This window comes from Lonchura striata, chromosome 3, assembly GCF_046129695.1.
Source record: "Lonchura striata isolate bLonStr1 chromosome 3, bLonStr1.mat, whole genome shotgun sequence".
NCBI lineage: Eukaryota > Metazoa > Chordata > Aves > Passeriformes > Estrildidae > Lonchura > Lonchura striata.
The window spans coordinates 51,304,544-51,320,165 of NC_134605.1; the positions used below are offsets into that span (position 1 = coordinate 51,304,544).

General features: G+C 41.4%; 1 protein-coding gene across 10 annotated transcripts in view; it reads right to left on the bottom strand.

Annotated features, from left to right (window-relative positions):
• Window positions 1-3,892: 3,892 nt before the first annotated feature.
• NHSL1 (NHS like 1) overlaps window positions 3,893-15,622 on the bottom strand; it is a 180,291-nt gene continuing 168,561 nt past the window's right edge. For 9 of the 10 annotated variants that reach the window (XM_021553098.3, XM_021553097.3, XM_021553101.3 and 6 more), the window contains 2 exons: window positions 15,056-15,185; window positions 3,893-11,616 (listed from right to left, as the gene is read on the bottom strand). In XM_021553098.3, coding sequence (XP_021408773.2) covers window positions 10,893-11,616; window positions 15,056-15,185 — 854 coding nt within the window. In that variant the 3' untranslated portion in view covers window positions 3,893-10,892. Of the gene's footprint in view, window positions 11,617-14,592; window positions 14,645-15,055; window positions 15,186-15,622 lie in introns of all 10 variants that reach the window. The other variant, XM_021553107.3, reaches the window with a different exon arrangement.

Genomic DNA, 15,622 nt, shown 5'->3' on the forward strand with positions numbered 1-15,622 from the left:
GATTCACAGTTTTGGATTTAGAGCCTCGCAGAGAGAGATAATTGGCAGACATAACATCTACTGCTGCCCACTTTTAACCCAGAGCCTCCATACATCTGCCAGTCAGAGCACCCTTAATCCAGCTGCTGGTTCAATCAAGGGCACAGAAGATAATGGGCAGTAGCAGCCCTTACAGCAGTCAGCTTAAGGACAAGAACGAAAAGCAAAGGCTTTAAAGTCACACCCTGCTCACCAGAACCATTTTACACAGTTGCTTCTACTTTCCAATTTCTTCCTCTTGAGGAAGCCTGGAAGTTTTGCATCCTCTGGTTCCAACTGCTCACACCACGTGGAAAGTTGTAATTTCAGATTAAATGCATTTTGTATCAAATAATAAAAAATGATAGGACAATTTCTATACTATTTAAAGCAGCTTGAACATTTGACATACATACTTGATTACAACCATCTTGAGGGGATTTAAATAGCTATTTTCTATTCTGTACACAGGCTGTCGTCAGCTTTGATATAGTTCCCTGAACAACAAATTTTTCCTGATATAATATTATGAAGGCAAGGATACTTCCACCAGAGGGAATTACTTCTGTTCTAGGTCACAGTCAATAAAACATCAACAAATCTTGTAAATCAACAAATGCAAAAGTATTTAAAAGTACCTGTAGCAAACAGTGTTGATAAACCATGAGAAAACAAGATGCAGCACTACAGATGTCTTCAACTGCAACTGCCTCTTTCATCCTGCTTTTCCAAGCTCCCTTGCAAACTAACTTTAACTTGTAATCAGATTTCACCTGTGGCTTGTTTTCTGCAGAGCAGTCAAGGACTTAATGGAAACCTTAAGCAATCATTATGCAACCAAAATTTGATTTAATCAGTCTGGCTAGTTTCAATTAGGTGCCAGTGCTGTTCCAGACTTTGACTTGGCTGTTACAACCTAGCCTAATCTTCCCAATCCCACAGGGAGCTGTGGTCTTTTCTTGTGCCCACCTGTGATTGAACTTAAGCTCACAGTTCTCAGTGAGGAGAAATTAACTGAGTTGAATAAAGACTGCTAAGGGATAGGAGCATTTGTTTTGTCAGGTCTGCAAAGTGCATGGCCCACAGAGAGCTGCCCCCATTCCTGGCAGGCTTGCTACAGAACAGGGCTCAGGATTCACAGGGATCCTTCAGATGTACTTCCTTGGGTCACAAGGAGCCTACTTTGTGGCTGAGGAAAAAGGGTGTGCAAGGTTTCCTCAAACACTAATGTGATTATGCTGCATGGGGTCTGAGTCTCTTCTCTTCCTAGCTCTTCCACCCTGTTATGGTCTCTGTAAAATCTGTATGAAAGCAGGTAATTTCAAAAGTACAATGTTTCTCTCAGAGTTTCATGGAAACTCGAATTTCAATGAAAGTGACTACAACAAAGTGACCTCACTATGGGAAGGACTGTAGTATTAATATCTTGCAAGACACTGAGGAAAACCATGTAGAAGAAAGGCTCCATAAATATGGTGAAAATATTATTGTAGTGCACCCTCTGTGATGCAGCAGAGACTCCAACAAGTCAAAAAGGTACAGAAAAACTGGTGTTTTTACTTTGTTGCCCTTGGAACTACAGCAGAACAATGAAATTGGGTTAGATTTATTTGCAGAATTACAGGAGCAAATGCAGACTTTGAACAAGCCACCGAGACAGATTCTTTCTTGAACTCCATGCTCTTTAGCTGATCTGCCTGAGTTTCTATGTGCCATTGAGCTGTTTTTACTCACCTGATCTTCTGAAGGAATGACAATATTGATGGTACAATGAGTCTGGTGCACATCCAATCTGCACCCACCTTTGCAGTCTTCTCTTAATGCCACTCAAACACCAGAATAATGGAATCAATCTCTTGGAATTGGTTATCTTTGCTAAAAAAAGAGGAGAAATGTGTGGCTCTGCCAGGTGTGGATTAATTTGTGTGGTGCTGTCAAATGGTTTGTGTCCCTATAATCCAAAGGCAATCTCCAGAATAATAAACTTGGATAAATTACCTACTCTTCTGCATTAGGGAACTAATTTTTCATTTTTGGCAACTAAATCATGTGTTGCCTAGAGACAAAACCTGGTCTGAATTAGCCTGTAGTATAGCAATAGTCATTATAGTCATGCCTCCTACGATAAGTATTCACTGGGGTACTTCTCACACAAAAACCTCACATTTTGCTGTTTTTAGATCTGACCAAGGCCACAATTTATGTAGATTGTGTCCCATCAGATTATGCATTACTTTCTATAATGGCATATTTTCCCTACTTGGTTGTGTGAGTCAGCACAGGCAGGACACAGGAAGAATGACAAAACCACAGAGATTACATTTATTTCCTTTACCTCACCGGCCAGGGGATCCCCAAACCTGCTGTCCTTGCCTGTTTATCAGGGATTCACCCAGGTATTTTACCACTGTGCTTTGATCTTTCCTGAAGCAGAGCAGGAATCTCAAGCATGTGTGATAGGGTGCCTCGAAGTCTCTCACAGGCTTATGTTATCTAAACACAGATGTTCTACTTGCCAAACACACAAGGCTAAACAACAATTAGTATGATGAATGTGTTTTTCTACACCCCAGCTGCAAGTCACTTCAGCGTGTTTATAATCCTCTTCACCAGTCTCCTGCTATTATCCCGCGTTGGTTGTTCATATCACAGTAAAAACATTGTGCCAGCAGGAGCTAGGGAGGGGAGGGAAGAACTTGAACAGTTTGAAAATGTGAAGGAAACAAACTGAATTCCACATTCCAGTATCTTAGAGTTACAGACTGCAAAAAAGCAGAATTGGAGACTACCAGGAAAAGCTTAAGATTAATATCCAGTGTTCCCAATTAGGCCCTATTTGACGGAATTATACTTTTGAGGTAGAGTCTCTCAGGACATCAGGCTCTTAAGCAATGCAAATCGAGGTGTGCAGCCAGTTATCTTACCAATTTATCTTAAAATTGAAAAGCTGTTCAATATTCACTGTCTTCTATCTTAAGGGCTGCCTCTCTTCATAGGCATTTAGGAAACGCAAATGTTTGCAGGTGTGGAGAGCCCAGTAAAGCAGATGTAGGCAACACTTTTGTAAGGTGTAGGCTAACAGACTGTGGGAGAGGTTCCCACACCACAGACACAAACCACAGCTCAATGTTGGGCGCCGAGGCAGAGACACCCCCTCACCAGGAGTGGACACTATGAGAGCCTGCCTGCCCTGTTACTGCTGGAGTGGTACCACTGCTGCCTGCAGGGCTTCTGCGGCTGCCAGGAGGAGCTGGAGGGGCTGAGGACAGAGCTGAGTTTGTCTGTGGGAGCTGGGTGTGAAATGGGACATTGAGTGAGAGCTTGGAGGTCAGTGCCAGTCTTTGGAGCTCTGTTGGAGCACAGTGGGTGCTGGGATTAAGGGAAGCAGGCATGCTTCCCTTGGCGTGTTAGGAAGAAATGTTGGCAGGTCACGTTAGAAAAGGTGAGAGTAGGAAACTCTTCTCTGGAATCAGTTTAGCAAAAAGGTTTTGACTGTCTGTACCAACTGAAGAGCCAACCAGTCTGGAGGCCCCCGTGCTGTTACATCCGCACATGGACGGCACAGAAGCAGGAGCTGCTACTCCTGATGGCATTTTCCCAAAGAGGTGAACATTGGGAAGTCCATGGTCTACAGACTAGGGCATAAAGGACAATCACACTAAGACTCCCTTCATATTTATTATTATTCTTGGCAGGCTTTCCAAAAGACATTCCAGTATCACAGCTTGATGCTAGCAAGATGGTTCAAGCAGGATGAGGAAATACCTGTTGAAAGAGTACTGCTAAGGCACTCTACATGAATTAATAGATGACATGAGAACTGGTTTATCCAACAAAGAAGGAAAAGTCCAACAAACAAGAACAACAACCAGAATGGCTTTTGAGAAAGGCATTTCAATTTATTGTCAAGACACTTTCTTCCCTCTTTTCTCAGCAAGTATTTTAGGTAATTTCTAACATGGACTTCCAGTTCAAAGAGGTCACAATTTCCCAGATATTGGTGATCATTTGAGAGAGCAAGTTTGTGGCGCAGAAAGTAATTTTTCGATTCTTTGTTCCCCAAATCCAACATGGCTTCACAAGGGACTGTCACATCATGCAAGAAACTCACCCCATTAATTTGATGACTAATTTGTTGTAGTCAGTTCTGGACTTCAAAGCTGCACTTCAAAAAACACACAGCTCCATTGCCTTGGGTTGTGCTTAACAGTCTAAAAACAGAGTACTGCTTGTGTGTTTTTAAACTCAGAAATAACCTATCAACTACTTTCCATGTTTCCACATACCACAATCTTAAATTCTGACAAATTTTGCAAGAAAATGCATGAGTAAACGGAGAAATAAGGCTTAATGTTCCATGTTGGAACAAATAAAGGACTGTCTCTTGCATATTACATTGAGGTACATACACTTTTTTCACATCACAAGAGATCTTTCTGTGGAATTTGTTTGACCTTTGCCCTAAAAGTCCAAATGTGCTGTGTATGGGAATATGGCAGCCTCATTTAGGATCACCAGTCGTTTGATACAGTCTACCCATGGCTTGCAAATGGATTTAAACAATCTTAGACTCAAACTTGGACTTCTGTGTAACTCTGCATGACCTCTGCTCACAGCCATGTGCTCCCTGTGCACCCATTTCCTTAGGATCTCCTTTCTGAAATGCACTTTTGTTTTGTATCAGGGCTCTATAGAAAAGTAAATAGGTTGAAATCATTCTCATTCCCTAATCTCATTCCCTAGACTGCTTTTATATAAGTCCTTTGGACTGTGCTGCAGCTCCCAGTTGGCACAGCAATTTGCAAAATCACCGTTTCCAGGCAGCATATTACAACACTCTGATTAAGGCAAAAAGGATGGGACCATCTTTTACTAAGGCAGTTTCTCAAGTGGTGATGCTGCACTGGGCACTGAATTCTTGTGTCATTGTAATGCTCTTTCACCTCTTTTAAACTGACCTAGAAATCAGGGGTTTTCCCCAAATTTCAAAGGCAGGAATGTATGTGTCCCTTTTCTGCAACCCAGTGTGAAGAGACTGTTAGAAATAGCCTGTAATTTCTTCTGGGAAAAGTACACTGAACAGATATTTGACTTTTAAAAAAGAAAACATTACAACAACCAAGATGCACATGAACAATATTCCTCTTCAGATAGCAGATAATTCATTTAGTTTCTTGTATTTCTTGTTTCCAGGATTTAATCTTGTGGTGTTTTGGAATTTTTTTTTGTTTTTGGAGGTTTTTGTTTTGTTTTCGGTTTTTGTTTTCATAAATTACATATTTTTTCCTCACAAATTAGTTTTTACCATCTAAACACAGAATTTAAATTTTTACTGTTTTTTTTCCACAGGTAGTGAAAATGCAGAAACTTCTGCTACTTTATGCATCCTGACAGATTTTCTTCTTTCTTCTTTTTCCCTTCAGCTGCTAACAATTCTAAAGGTTGGTGCACAAATAGACCAGTGTACTACAGGCAGAAGCAACTCAGGTACATTGGGACTAGACTATATTTCTTCTCTATATACCTCCCCACATGCTTACACACATACATTTGGATTCACTATTAACAGACAATTTCCTACTAAAAATCAATGACATTTTCCATTAGCATTGTTGGGAGAAGCATTGATTGGCCCTTAAAAGGTTGGCTGCACATTATGTGAAAGAACCCAACTGCAAAGAGCTAAATTTGCAACATAAAATGTACTCAACATTCTGCTGGGGAAGCGCTATCAAAGCTTTTACCCAGTTTTTCAGAACAATGTATGACACAGCACATCTTTATCAAACATTTCTATATTTTACTCTGTTGAGTGTTTATTAAGTCACACCAGTATAGCTACAGTCACAATCCAGCACTGAGTAGTTGCAAGATTTTAATGCTGTGCTCTGATTTAAGTTGATAACACCCCTTTAGAACCAATACAATTATCAATTCTGCCAGAAGACTTTTCTAGTCTTAACCATGCAAGAAATCACTTCTGAAAGTTATTCAGAAAATTAAGTACAAGAGGGAAACTCAGAAAGCTATCAAGGGCATTATAAAACTATTGTGTTCCCCTTTGGTGAGTACTGAAGTTGTTTTAAATAAAACAGATAAAATGATTCCTCATTGCCACTGTAACACTTTGTTTCATCATTGAAGTCCATCCTTTTAATCTCTCCTATAAAAACAAACAATGCATCATTTTGAATCACTCAAGTGTACTGTGGCAACAGCTTTGTTCCAAGTGATTGCTGCTATAAGTGATTTTTCCAGAACTTTGTGGTATTAAAGAATACCTAACAAGATCTATTTGCTTGCAGTAGTATTAACACATTCATTCCTGCACTGCATGCACAAATGGGCGCTCTTTACTTCAGGAAATGACTGAAGGTTTAGGAAGTTAACCCAGTGCAAGTGTCTGGAGACCTGTACCCAGTACATTGGAAGCACTGGATGCAGAGTTGTTGGTAGAAATTAGACAACATCAATCTGAGCTTTGAGCTTCCCAAGCCCCTGTATTCTCTCCAGACTTCAGGCACAGTGGCTCTATAGAACCCTCCCAAGAGCTGTGTTCGAGCCACCTACCCAGTGTGAGGTCTCCTAGAGCAGTCCTCACTCCAGCTTATTACTGCTTCTCTGACCTCACTCAATTTTGCTCATTTTCCTCTTCTAATCGTTAGGAATTTTGGGGTTTTTTTCTCCCCCGTGTTTGACTGACTTCAGGCTTCTACAGTCTTTGAATTAAGATGAAACACACAGGTTACAGTTTTTCTTCCTCCTTGCTGTTGCTATTCCATTGTTCCTTTGCCTTTTTCTCTCTTCTGTACTTGCTGAAACTTATAATCTGGAATCTGCACTAGCCTGCCCACTCCATACCTTAATCTGTGCATTCACAATACTTCTGAGTGATCTCCTTGCTTCACCTTTTCTGCCAGTGCCCTCTTTCAGGCTGAGCCTTATGCAGGAACCAGCGTCCCAGTCCTGGTTTCTCAAAATCCTGTCTTCATAAAATCCACTTTTTTCCCAAATCTTTTAACTGATATTCAGTAGACTTTCCAAACCTCCTCTCACCAAGCTATTGCTCCTTGCGTAACCTCCATCATTTCAATTAAGGTAATAAGTTCTCCTTTCCACTATACAAACAGCAGTGAAGGCCTGTAAATGCCCCAGGGCCTTGTGAATGTATTAACAGAGTAACTGGAGGGCTCTGATTCAGAGGGTTATTGGGGCTGCCTACATCTGACAGCAGAACTTTGAACATAAAGCAACAAAACATGAAACGAGTTACTATAGGGCAGAATTCAGAAAAAGACTGAAGCTGAAAACCATTCCCAGTAAAATGGAAAGCAGAAATTAATCTCACATCTAGCTTCAATAAAGATTCTTGTTTTAGAGGCAAATTGTAGACCAGCTATAAACTCCAAAAAAGCCCTGTGACACTATGATGCATTAAGCATCAGGATGACAAATCTGCTTTTTTTCTTCAGCACAACCAAGTTTGTATATGTGCCTTCTTCTCTTCTGCTCTGGATGTTTTTAGAAGAGGTTTGCTAAACTTAATCTACAGTTTTAGACCAATAAAACCAGAGCTGCAAAACCTCCCTATGGAAGAATGTTACTGTCTAAGAAAGTGATTTTGAAGTTGTGTGACAAAATAATTAACCAGTTAGTTCTGGCCTGAGGGGAGATGACAGGGTGACACCTCTGTAAGAAAGTTATATCACCTACCAAAGTAAACTGTATAAGCACCATTAAACATATTTCAGCACATTTAAAGTATTTCACTACACCTTGTACTGTGCAACATCAGTAGGGCTGCATAAACACTGCCTTCTGAATGTTAGCCAAAGCCTGAGCTTCAGCCCAAGTTCACCAGATGTGGGTTTTAGAGGAGCATCAAGGCTACCTGTAGCCAGACATGAAATTCAGCCTGTGCTACACTCATGTTTAATCTCATCTACCTGCACTGACATCGTGCATTTAAGCCGGGCTTTTCCCAAGACTTCCCCACATAGTCCATAAAAACAGCTGGCAGCATCAGCTGGCCATCACCAGGAAATGAGCTGGCGATGCTCCCCCCTACAGGCACTTGATGCAAAAGGCTGCAAATGGCCACAGAAGCTGCAGGCACCAGAGCTACAATTTTGCATAGTGCATCCATCTCTCACTGATGATTTGTCTTAGATTTCATCTGTAAACAATGAAACAAAGCCTGAGTATTATTTATTACACACTATCCTGTCAGGATGGTGGCACGAGGACTGGCTAGCATTTAGCATGGCTTTCAAAGGGACAGTACCTGCTGTGAAATGGACTTGGTGCTTTCATGAGATCAGCTGAGCAAGAAAGACCAAAGCAACATGGGCAAGTTGTTTAGCACAAAACATTCTGCCACTGCCACCTCTTTGTAACAGAATGGAGTTCAATGTTAACAATAGCTGAAACAATCTACTTTTTATTTTCATTAAAAAAATCCAATGGATCTTTAAATATAGTTATCATATGAAAATGGTAGAAAGTTTGCTGTGCGCCAGTTAACACCACCTTTGTTCCACTGAGTGCAGCTAGATTCAACTTGTCCATTTCACTTCTCACTCTGCTTATAATCTGGTTCTCCAAGAATTTTAGTTTTCTGGGACAGGTTGCAAGTAGGAGAGAAGTAGTAGAAACACTCACACGACACTGGAAAAAGCTTAGGGTTATTTAAATTTTTTTAGTCTCAGAACTGAGATACTAAAATGGGATGGATGTGTGAGTACACTGTAGTTGTGTCTAAAGTGAATTAGGAAATTTGGCAATGAAAACTGGAAATTAGTAGCTGGATGCATGGATGATGGCATTCAGTGGGTTGCCATATGCTGAAGGAGACATCTTTTGAAGGAGATTTTAATCGACTCAAAAGACAATATGGCAACTGGCAGGCTTTTTCTTTATTGAAGCAAAGTCACAGCATTTTCAGCACTATTCCCCTCTTGTGAAGGGAAGAGTTAAACGAAGGCCCCTGAAATTTACATAACTAACAAGTAAAGGATTGAAGAAAGAGATTACAAGCATATTTCTCTAAAATAAATAATCTACAAAGAGTGCTTCTTCTTCTTAAAAGCAATCTAAAAATGTAAAAATTCTACTGTAAGGAGATCAAAAGATATTTTAACAACTTTCAATATTTACAAACAATACAAAAACTGCGCATGCCATCAAATGATGCAGAATTCTTATTAAAAATTAAAAGCTTCATTCCTACCAAGAACCAAAAACTCCAGCCAATATTTCAGTTTTAATTAATGGTCTTCTTTACAATTGGAAAACCGTTAAATGTTCTTATTATCTGTAAAATATACAATAAAAACGAACCTCACTAAATTATTAAGGTTAAAAAAGAAGAGCAATACTGCAGGCAAATCAAAAAGGAAAGTAACCGTAACTTATTCTTTGGTAACCAAAAGTTAGCAAGTATCTGTATTTCAAGTGATGAAAAGTAATAGTCTCCCCATTTTGACAAACGAAAGACAGATTTCCAGCAAAACACAATTCCAAGTTTCAGTTTTGAAAGATGGGCTCCACCTACAGCTTTGCAGTGCAAGTCAAATTTCTCTTTCTAATTCAGAAACACAACTGTCCTGGTTCCGGCCAGGACAGGGTTCAATTTCTGCAGTAGCCAGGAGGGGCTGTGGCCAGGACACAGAGGTTATTCTACACCACCTCGGAACACTGCTGGGAACAAGGAAGAGGGGCAGCAAGTCACACATTCCCAAGCTCTGTGTGGTGAGCAGTCACCTGTGAGCCATTCATCTCTTGTGTGCACGCTAACTATTGTTGCTGTTACTGTCCATTTCCTTATTTCATTGTTGTTTCCAGTAAATGTTTCTTTTATCAACCCCCAACCTTCACCTTTTGTGCCTCCAATTCTCCTCTCCAGCCACCCACAGAGGTAAGAGGAGAGGGGAGTGAGTGAGTGAGTGAGCGGGTACATGGCTTGGAGTGTTCTGGTGGGAACACTAAACTGGGGAATACCGTTCCTAAACCATGACAGTAACTCTTCCAAATTCTGGCAGTACACTGCTTCATTCATCTCCCACTTTCCTGATGTCTGCTTGCATCCTCCACACACATCCAGCTGTTCTAGTTCTCTAAGGGAATACTTCAGTCAAGGAAGCAATTCATCTGGAAATGTGTGTTTCACCAAATGAAGGTGTGTGGCTGCATAGCAGCTAGTAGTGTGTTATAAAATCAGCTCCCTTTTCCACCTTAACCACACAGTTCATTTTCCCTCAGGAAAAAGAATTAAAAGTACAGTACCCTGGACCAATCCATAACCTGGTGAGCTCATTGCTCCAGCAGGAAACGCTTCATGAACGCTGGGCCATATCCCACTAAGGAGCCATGTAACCCCAGCACCAACCCTGCTACCTTCTCTCAGAGGTGAATGTGCCTCATTGTGCCTCCCTCTGCTTAACAAATGCACTAAGCTGCATCACTACAACGCTTTTGAACCAAATGTCCAGCTTGTACCACAGGAGCCTTCCCATTTCAGGCTTATTCCTAAATTTTGCTTGCACAATTGCAGTCTCAAGAAAAAGAAAAACTTCACACCCCTACAGACTCTGAGAAAACTTCTCCACCCCACCCCACAAGAGGACTTCTAAGGCTTTACACAAAAAAATCAACTGTTAACATTCTTCAAGCCACAGACCACTCATTCAAAGCAAGTGCTCCCCACCCCAACCCAACCATGCAGAACCATCGTCACTTTAGCATTTAAACATACACATGCAGTTCGTGGAATAAATGCTCAGCAAAGTAACCTTGTCCTGGTCTGGGCTTTCCTCTGGAATCTAGTCCCTGTGATTTTCTAGACTAATATCCAAAGCCTTTTGTCACACTGCCCCTTAGCTTTCTTCAGCTGAAGAGTTTAGATACTTCCTTGAAGCACCTGGTTGAGTCATTAAGTCTACATGGGCTGGATCCAAGGTCTCCTTGCAGTCTGCCTCCTCAGCATACGGGAAGTCATTCATGTCCATTTCATCACTGTTAAACATATCAAGCTGCCCCTCTTGCTGCTCTTCCAAAGTCCTCCGGACCCTGCCCTCAGACTGTTCCACCACTTCCCCATCTCCTTCACTAATGACAGTCATGGGGCTGCTCTGGATGCGGTTGCGGACATTGTACTTGCTGCTGGCAGCAGACGGGGGTGTCCGTGACCGGCCGTACCTCGTGCCAGAGAAGGACATGCTCCTTGGCATCAGGCCCTCACTCTTGGCCCACTCTTCCTGGGCCCGTTTGCTCTTGCTGGGTGAGCAGCTGGCAGGGCTGTCGGGAAGGTCAGGGGGGGCGTCTGTCTTTGTCCGGTGGAACCGCGGGTCTGTGTTCTTCAACATCTCTGCTGCGGACATACGGGAACTGGTGTCACAGCGGCTCCCCTTCTTCAGCAGCAGGGCTTTGAAGTTGTCATTGCTGGTGCTGCTCTTGCGAACGCTTCTCTGGATAGATCCGGCTTGTTTGAGGGTAGCTAAATTTGGGGAAGCACCAGTGGGAGTTACGGGGGGAGATGGAGAATGGTTGCGAGTACGGTCTTCTTCAGAATCTTTACGGCCAAGAACTTTCCTTTTGGATCTGAGTTTGAAACACACACACAAAAAAAGAGGATGACACAGAAATGAAACTTTTTACCTCCTCTAATTAAACTCAGTTTAGAAGGATGATAATGAATTTAAGCTAAAGCAGAGACAGGGAAAAGGTAGAAGCGATCTGAATCTAAAGCATGAGTAAGAACACCACCAGAACTGTACAGACACTAATGCAGGTATTGGAGGCATAAGATAAGTTTATTACTCTTTTTCTGCAAATCTGGAACAATGAAACTACTAAAACTGGCAATACTGATGTTCAAAACACTTTAGTAAATTTAGTGAATCGGGTTTTCTGGAGTCAGTATTCAACTGCTCAGACTAATGTGCTATGAAGATTTATACTCCATGCTGTTTTTCTGTTAACTGGGGCACTCGATTCAAAATATATCATCTGGAGTATATGGGTTGTTTTGTTTCATTTTATGATTTGACACTGTCTGGATTAGAGGGGTACTTTTCCTTCAGAAAAAGGACACAGCAATGCACTGCTGCTGAAGATGGAGAAAAGGGAGCCACGTGTAACGATTCTCAATTAAATGATTAAAAAAAAAACCCTCAGACCCTCCCTAATCCAAATATTAAATAAATAGAGAAAAAACTTTTCCAGCTCAAGAAGCACAGACAAAATTCACAGTTATGTTGGTGCTCTGTCATTGCAGCTTTTAACTAAATGAAGGAGAGACCAACTTCCTGACAAGAAAGTTATCTTTCCAAATGAAAGCATGGAGTGTTTGTCTATTAATATGTGAAGTGCAGGGACAACACACACAAAAAAAATTAAGAGATAACCATGGAACTGGGAATATGTGGAAGCTGGACTTTTACTGCCTCATTTTCACAGTATTAGAAATCTTAAAGAAATGTAGATGCCTAGTAGCTGTAGTACAGCTGCTTTGTTTCTTTGTTGACTGAGCAAGAATTAATTAAAAAGGATTGCATAAAGCCTAATTTTAAATACGGTATTTTGGAAGAAGTTTAAAACAAGTCAACAGACTTCTTAGAGGTATAAAATCATCATGCTATAAAACCCCATATTAATTTTTATCAAGCATGTGTTCAATCCAAACCATTCCCCTTGTGAGACAGATTTCTACTTAATGTGATCTTTAGCTTTATTTTCTTAAAAGCCTTGAGATTTTGCCAAGGCAAGCTCAAATGTGTTCATGCATCTCAGCCTATTAATAATTTGAAAACCCCTGAAAACAAAGAAGCAGGATCCATCAGCTGAGTAGGTGGCAGCAACAGACATTGCTATAGGCTTGCCAAGACTTTGGAGCGATCCTGTCTCTCCCCTAAGTGGCAAAGTTCATGCATAGCTCACTTGCGATACCCCCACAGGCAGCTGTACCAGCTGTTATTTTCAGCAGCTGCTGCTGCCTCCACCTGTCCTTCTGGAATAAGAATGTAATACCAATGTCCATTCAGCCTGAGAATGAATGGACACAGAAGACAACAAAGAGATATAATGACAACTTCAGGAGCAGCCGATGTAGGACCCTCATCTAGATTTAACTGTGCGTTAGCGCTGTAGGCAGCAGATGATTTTAGTGCTTGGATGCTCTGGGAGTCTGTATGTGAACACTTGTGTGCATTTGTTACAAGGAAAAGATTTTCCTTCATTACAGTTTTGGCTGCCTATGGATGTCTTTAATCACTGCAGTGCTGGGGTTGTACTGTTACCAAACCCCAAATTAAATTGAAAAAAAAAAATCAGTTGCAAACATCTGCACAGAAAGACTGTTATCCTAGCTTGGAGTGATCTGCCAAGACTGTGAATACAGTGCAAAGCAGTCAGTTTGCTGTCAGCACCTAGCCAGCTTTTCTCTATATATATGGATTATGGAAGAAACTTGAAATTAAGAACCAAATTGGTGGCTTTTCAGACACAGATAGGGTATATGTTCAAATAAAACTATGACTTAAAACTTTGGACTGTTCTTCCTGCCCTTAATGCACACACCACTAAATTTCTTGTCTTGCTCCAAAGAATATATTCAAGAGTACTAATTACTGAAGCAGTATCTCTTAGAAACAGTGAGGGAAAACCAAAACCTTTTTTATTAATTAACAACCAAGAAAGAAAGTGGTTCAAGTCCAAAGCCACCAAAAGCAAGGTCATAATAAAAAAATGTGTCGAGCAGTTCTAAGTATGTCACATCCAGTTCCATTGTCCATTTCCCCACAAACTCATGAATTACAGATATGGGCATATACACAGAAATCCACTCTCTATCTGCATACATAAAGGAGAATGGCTACTGGCCACAGTATCTCATTCTGAAGCCAGATTTGACACAGTTCTAGAGAGTGCCATGCAACATGAATGCAACAGACCATTTTCAGAATGGCTTATACAGGCCAAGTCCTAAGGGGTAATGAGAAAAAGTCAGTATCATAGATATGTGATTTTTGTAATGTCTGGAGTCTATAAAAAAAATTTTTAAAAAATAGTATTTGCATCCAAAATGCTGCAGCCTCCCAGCTCCCAGCCGCTCTCTTGCCGCCGCTCATTCCCGATGCACAGATGTGCAAAGTGACTGAACGCCTGGATAATCCCCCACTCCCCGGCAGGGAGGCGGCCCCTCTGCGGCTTGCAGCGCGCGGCGCAGCCACGCGATGGCGCTGGCGCCACGCCCAGCCCGGCCCGGCGGCTCCGGGAGCGCCGCTCGAGGAGCCCGCGCTCCCTGCTCTGCCTTTGGGCGCTCCTGTCCTTGGGGTTTCCTCGGGTTTTCCTCTTTCTGAGCGCCTAGCGTGAACAGCACATAAATCTAGCTACCATTCCGGATGATTTTCTTTTCAAGGGAAATGAATAATGCCATTAATAATAGAGCCAGTATTGCACATTTCATTCATGAACCAGTTTGACACAAAATACCTGACCTCAGGCTGGATTATGGTAAACTATAATCCAGCGTTTGCCATATGTTTTGCCATATGACTGACATGTTGTGTTACTTGCCAGTTTCAGCCACGCTTGCCATGAAGCATTAGCGTTGAGCCTCTGTCCCAAACTGCACCATTTAAGCAGCGAAGAGAGTAAAAAGAGATGGAGAAGAACGAGAATGAAAACAAAAAGATACACAGAAAAAGCAACAGTAGAGTTAATATGGCAGATTGAGAACAGTCCAATAAATACTAGACGTAAACTGATATTTTAAAGGGCAAAGTATTTATATATAATCTACATCCATTTAAAATCTGGTTGGGTTTAGTTCAGAATGGATTAAATACATTTATAAAACAATAAAATGCAAGCTCTTTTCCTCATCTTTTTCACATATAGGCTTGGTAGAAAGTTGATAAATATGTGCTTTCTGTTAAAGCCATGACTGTTTAATTGGGTGTTCAATAAAACAATGTTAAATTTATTTCTGAGAGACCTACCAGACCTGACAGTACAGGAAGGGCAGTTTCTACAGTACCTGTGAATGGCTGCAAAAAGATCCTCAGTAGTCCTTGGTCTTGCTGGTGCTGCCACTCCGTCTGTCTCTTCCCCATAACTACTGCTTGGCAGGAATGAACTACTGGCTGTGTCTGATTCAAACACTTCCACTATGCAAAGAGAACGAATAACACAGTCAGTCTGTCATGCAAACCCCACGGGCACACAGTCCTGAAACCAGCCCTTGCTGCCTCCAAGGAGAAGCATCCGATGGGCTGAGTGCAGCGCTGTCATTATTGCAATTTCAGATCAACGCTTGCTTAGGGAACTGCAGTGCATGAAACACATGCCTGTGCCGGCTCAGGCATAACAGGTGGAAAACAGCAACAAAACAAAATTTGTAACATTTCCACTAAAATGCAAAACCAGTATTAAAAAATTAACGGCTTTCATAGCATGCTTTAATACTAGCATAGTAAAATAAAGCATTTTCCTTCCATGTCTGCAACAATGAGAATTCAGAAAGGAATTGCATGAAATGTCATACAGCATTAATCTGATCCCAGCAACTTTCTTGTTTTAGATGTAACAATCACAAGAGGTTCTG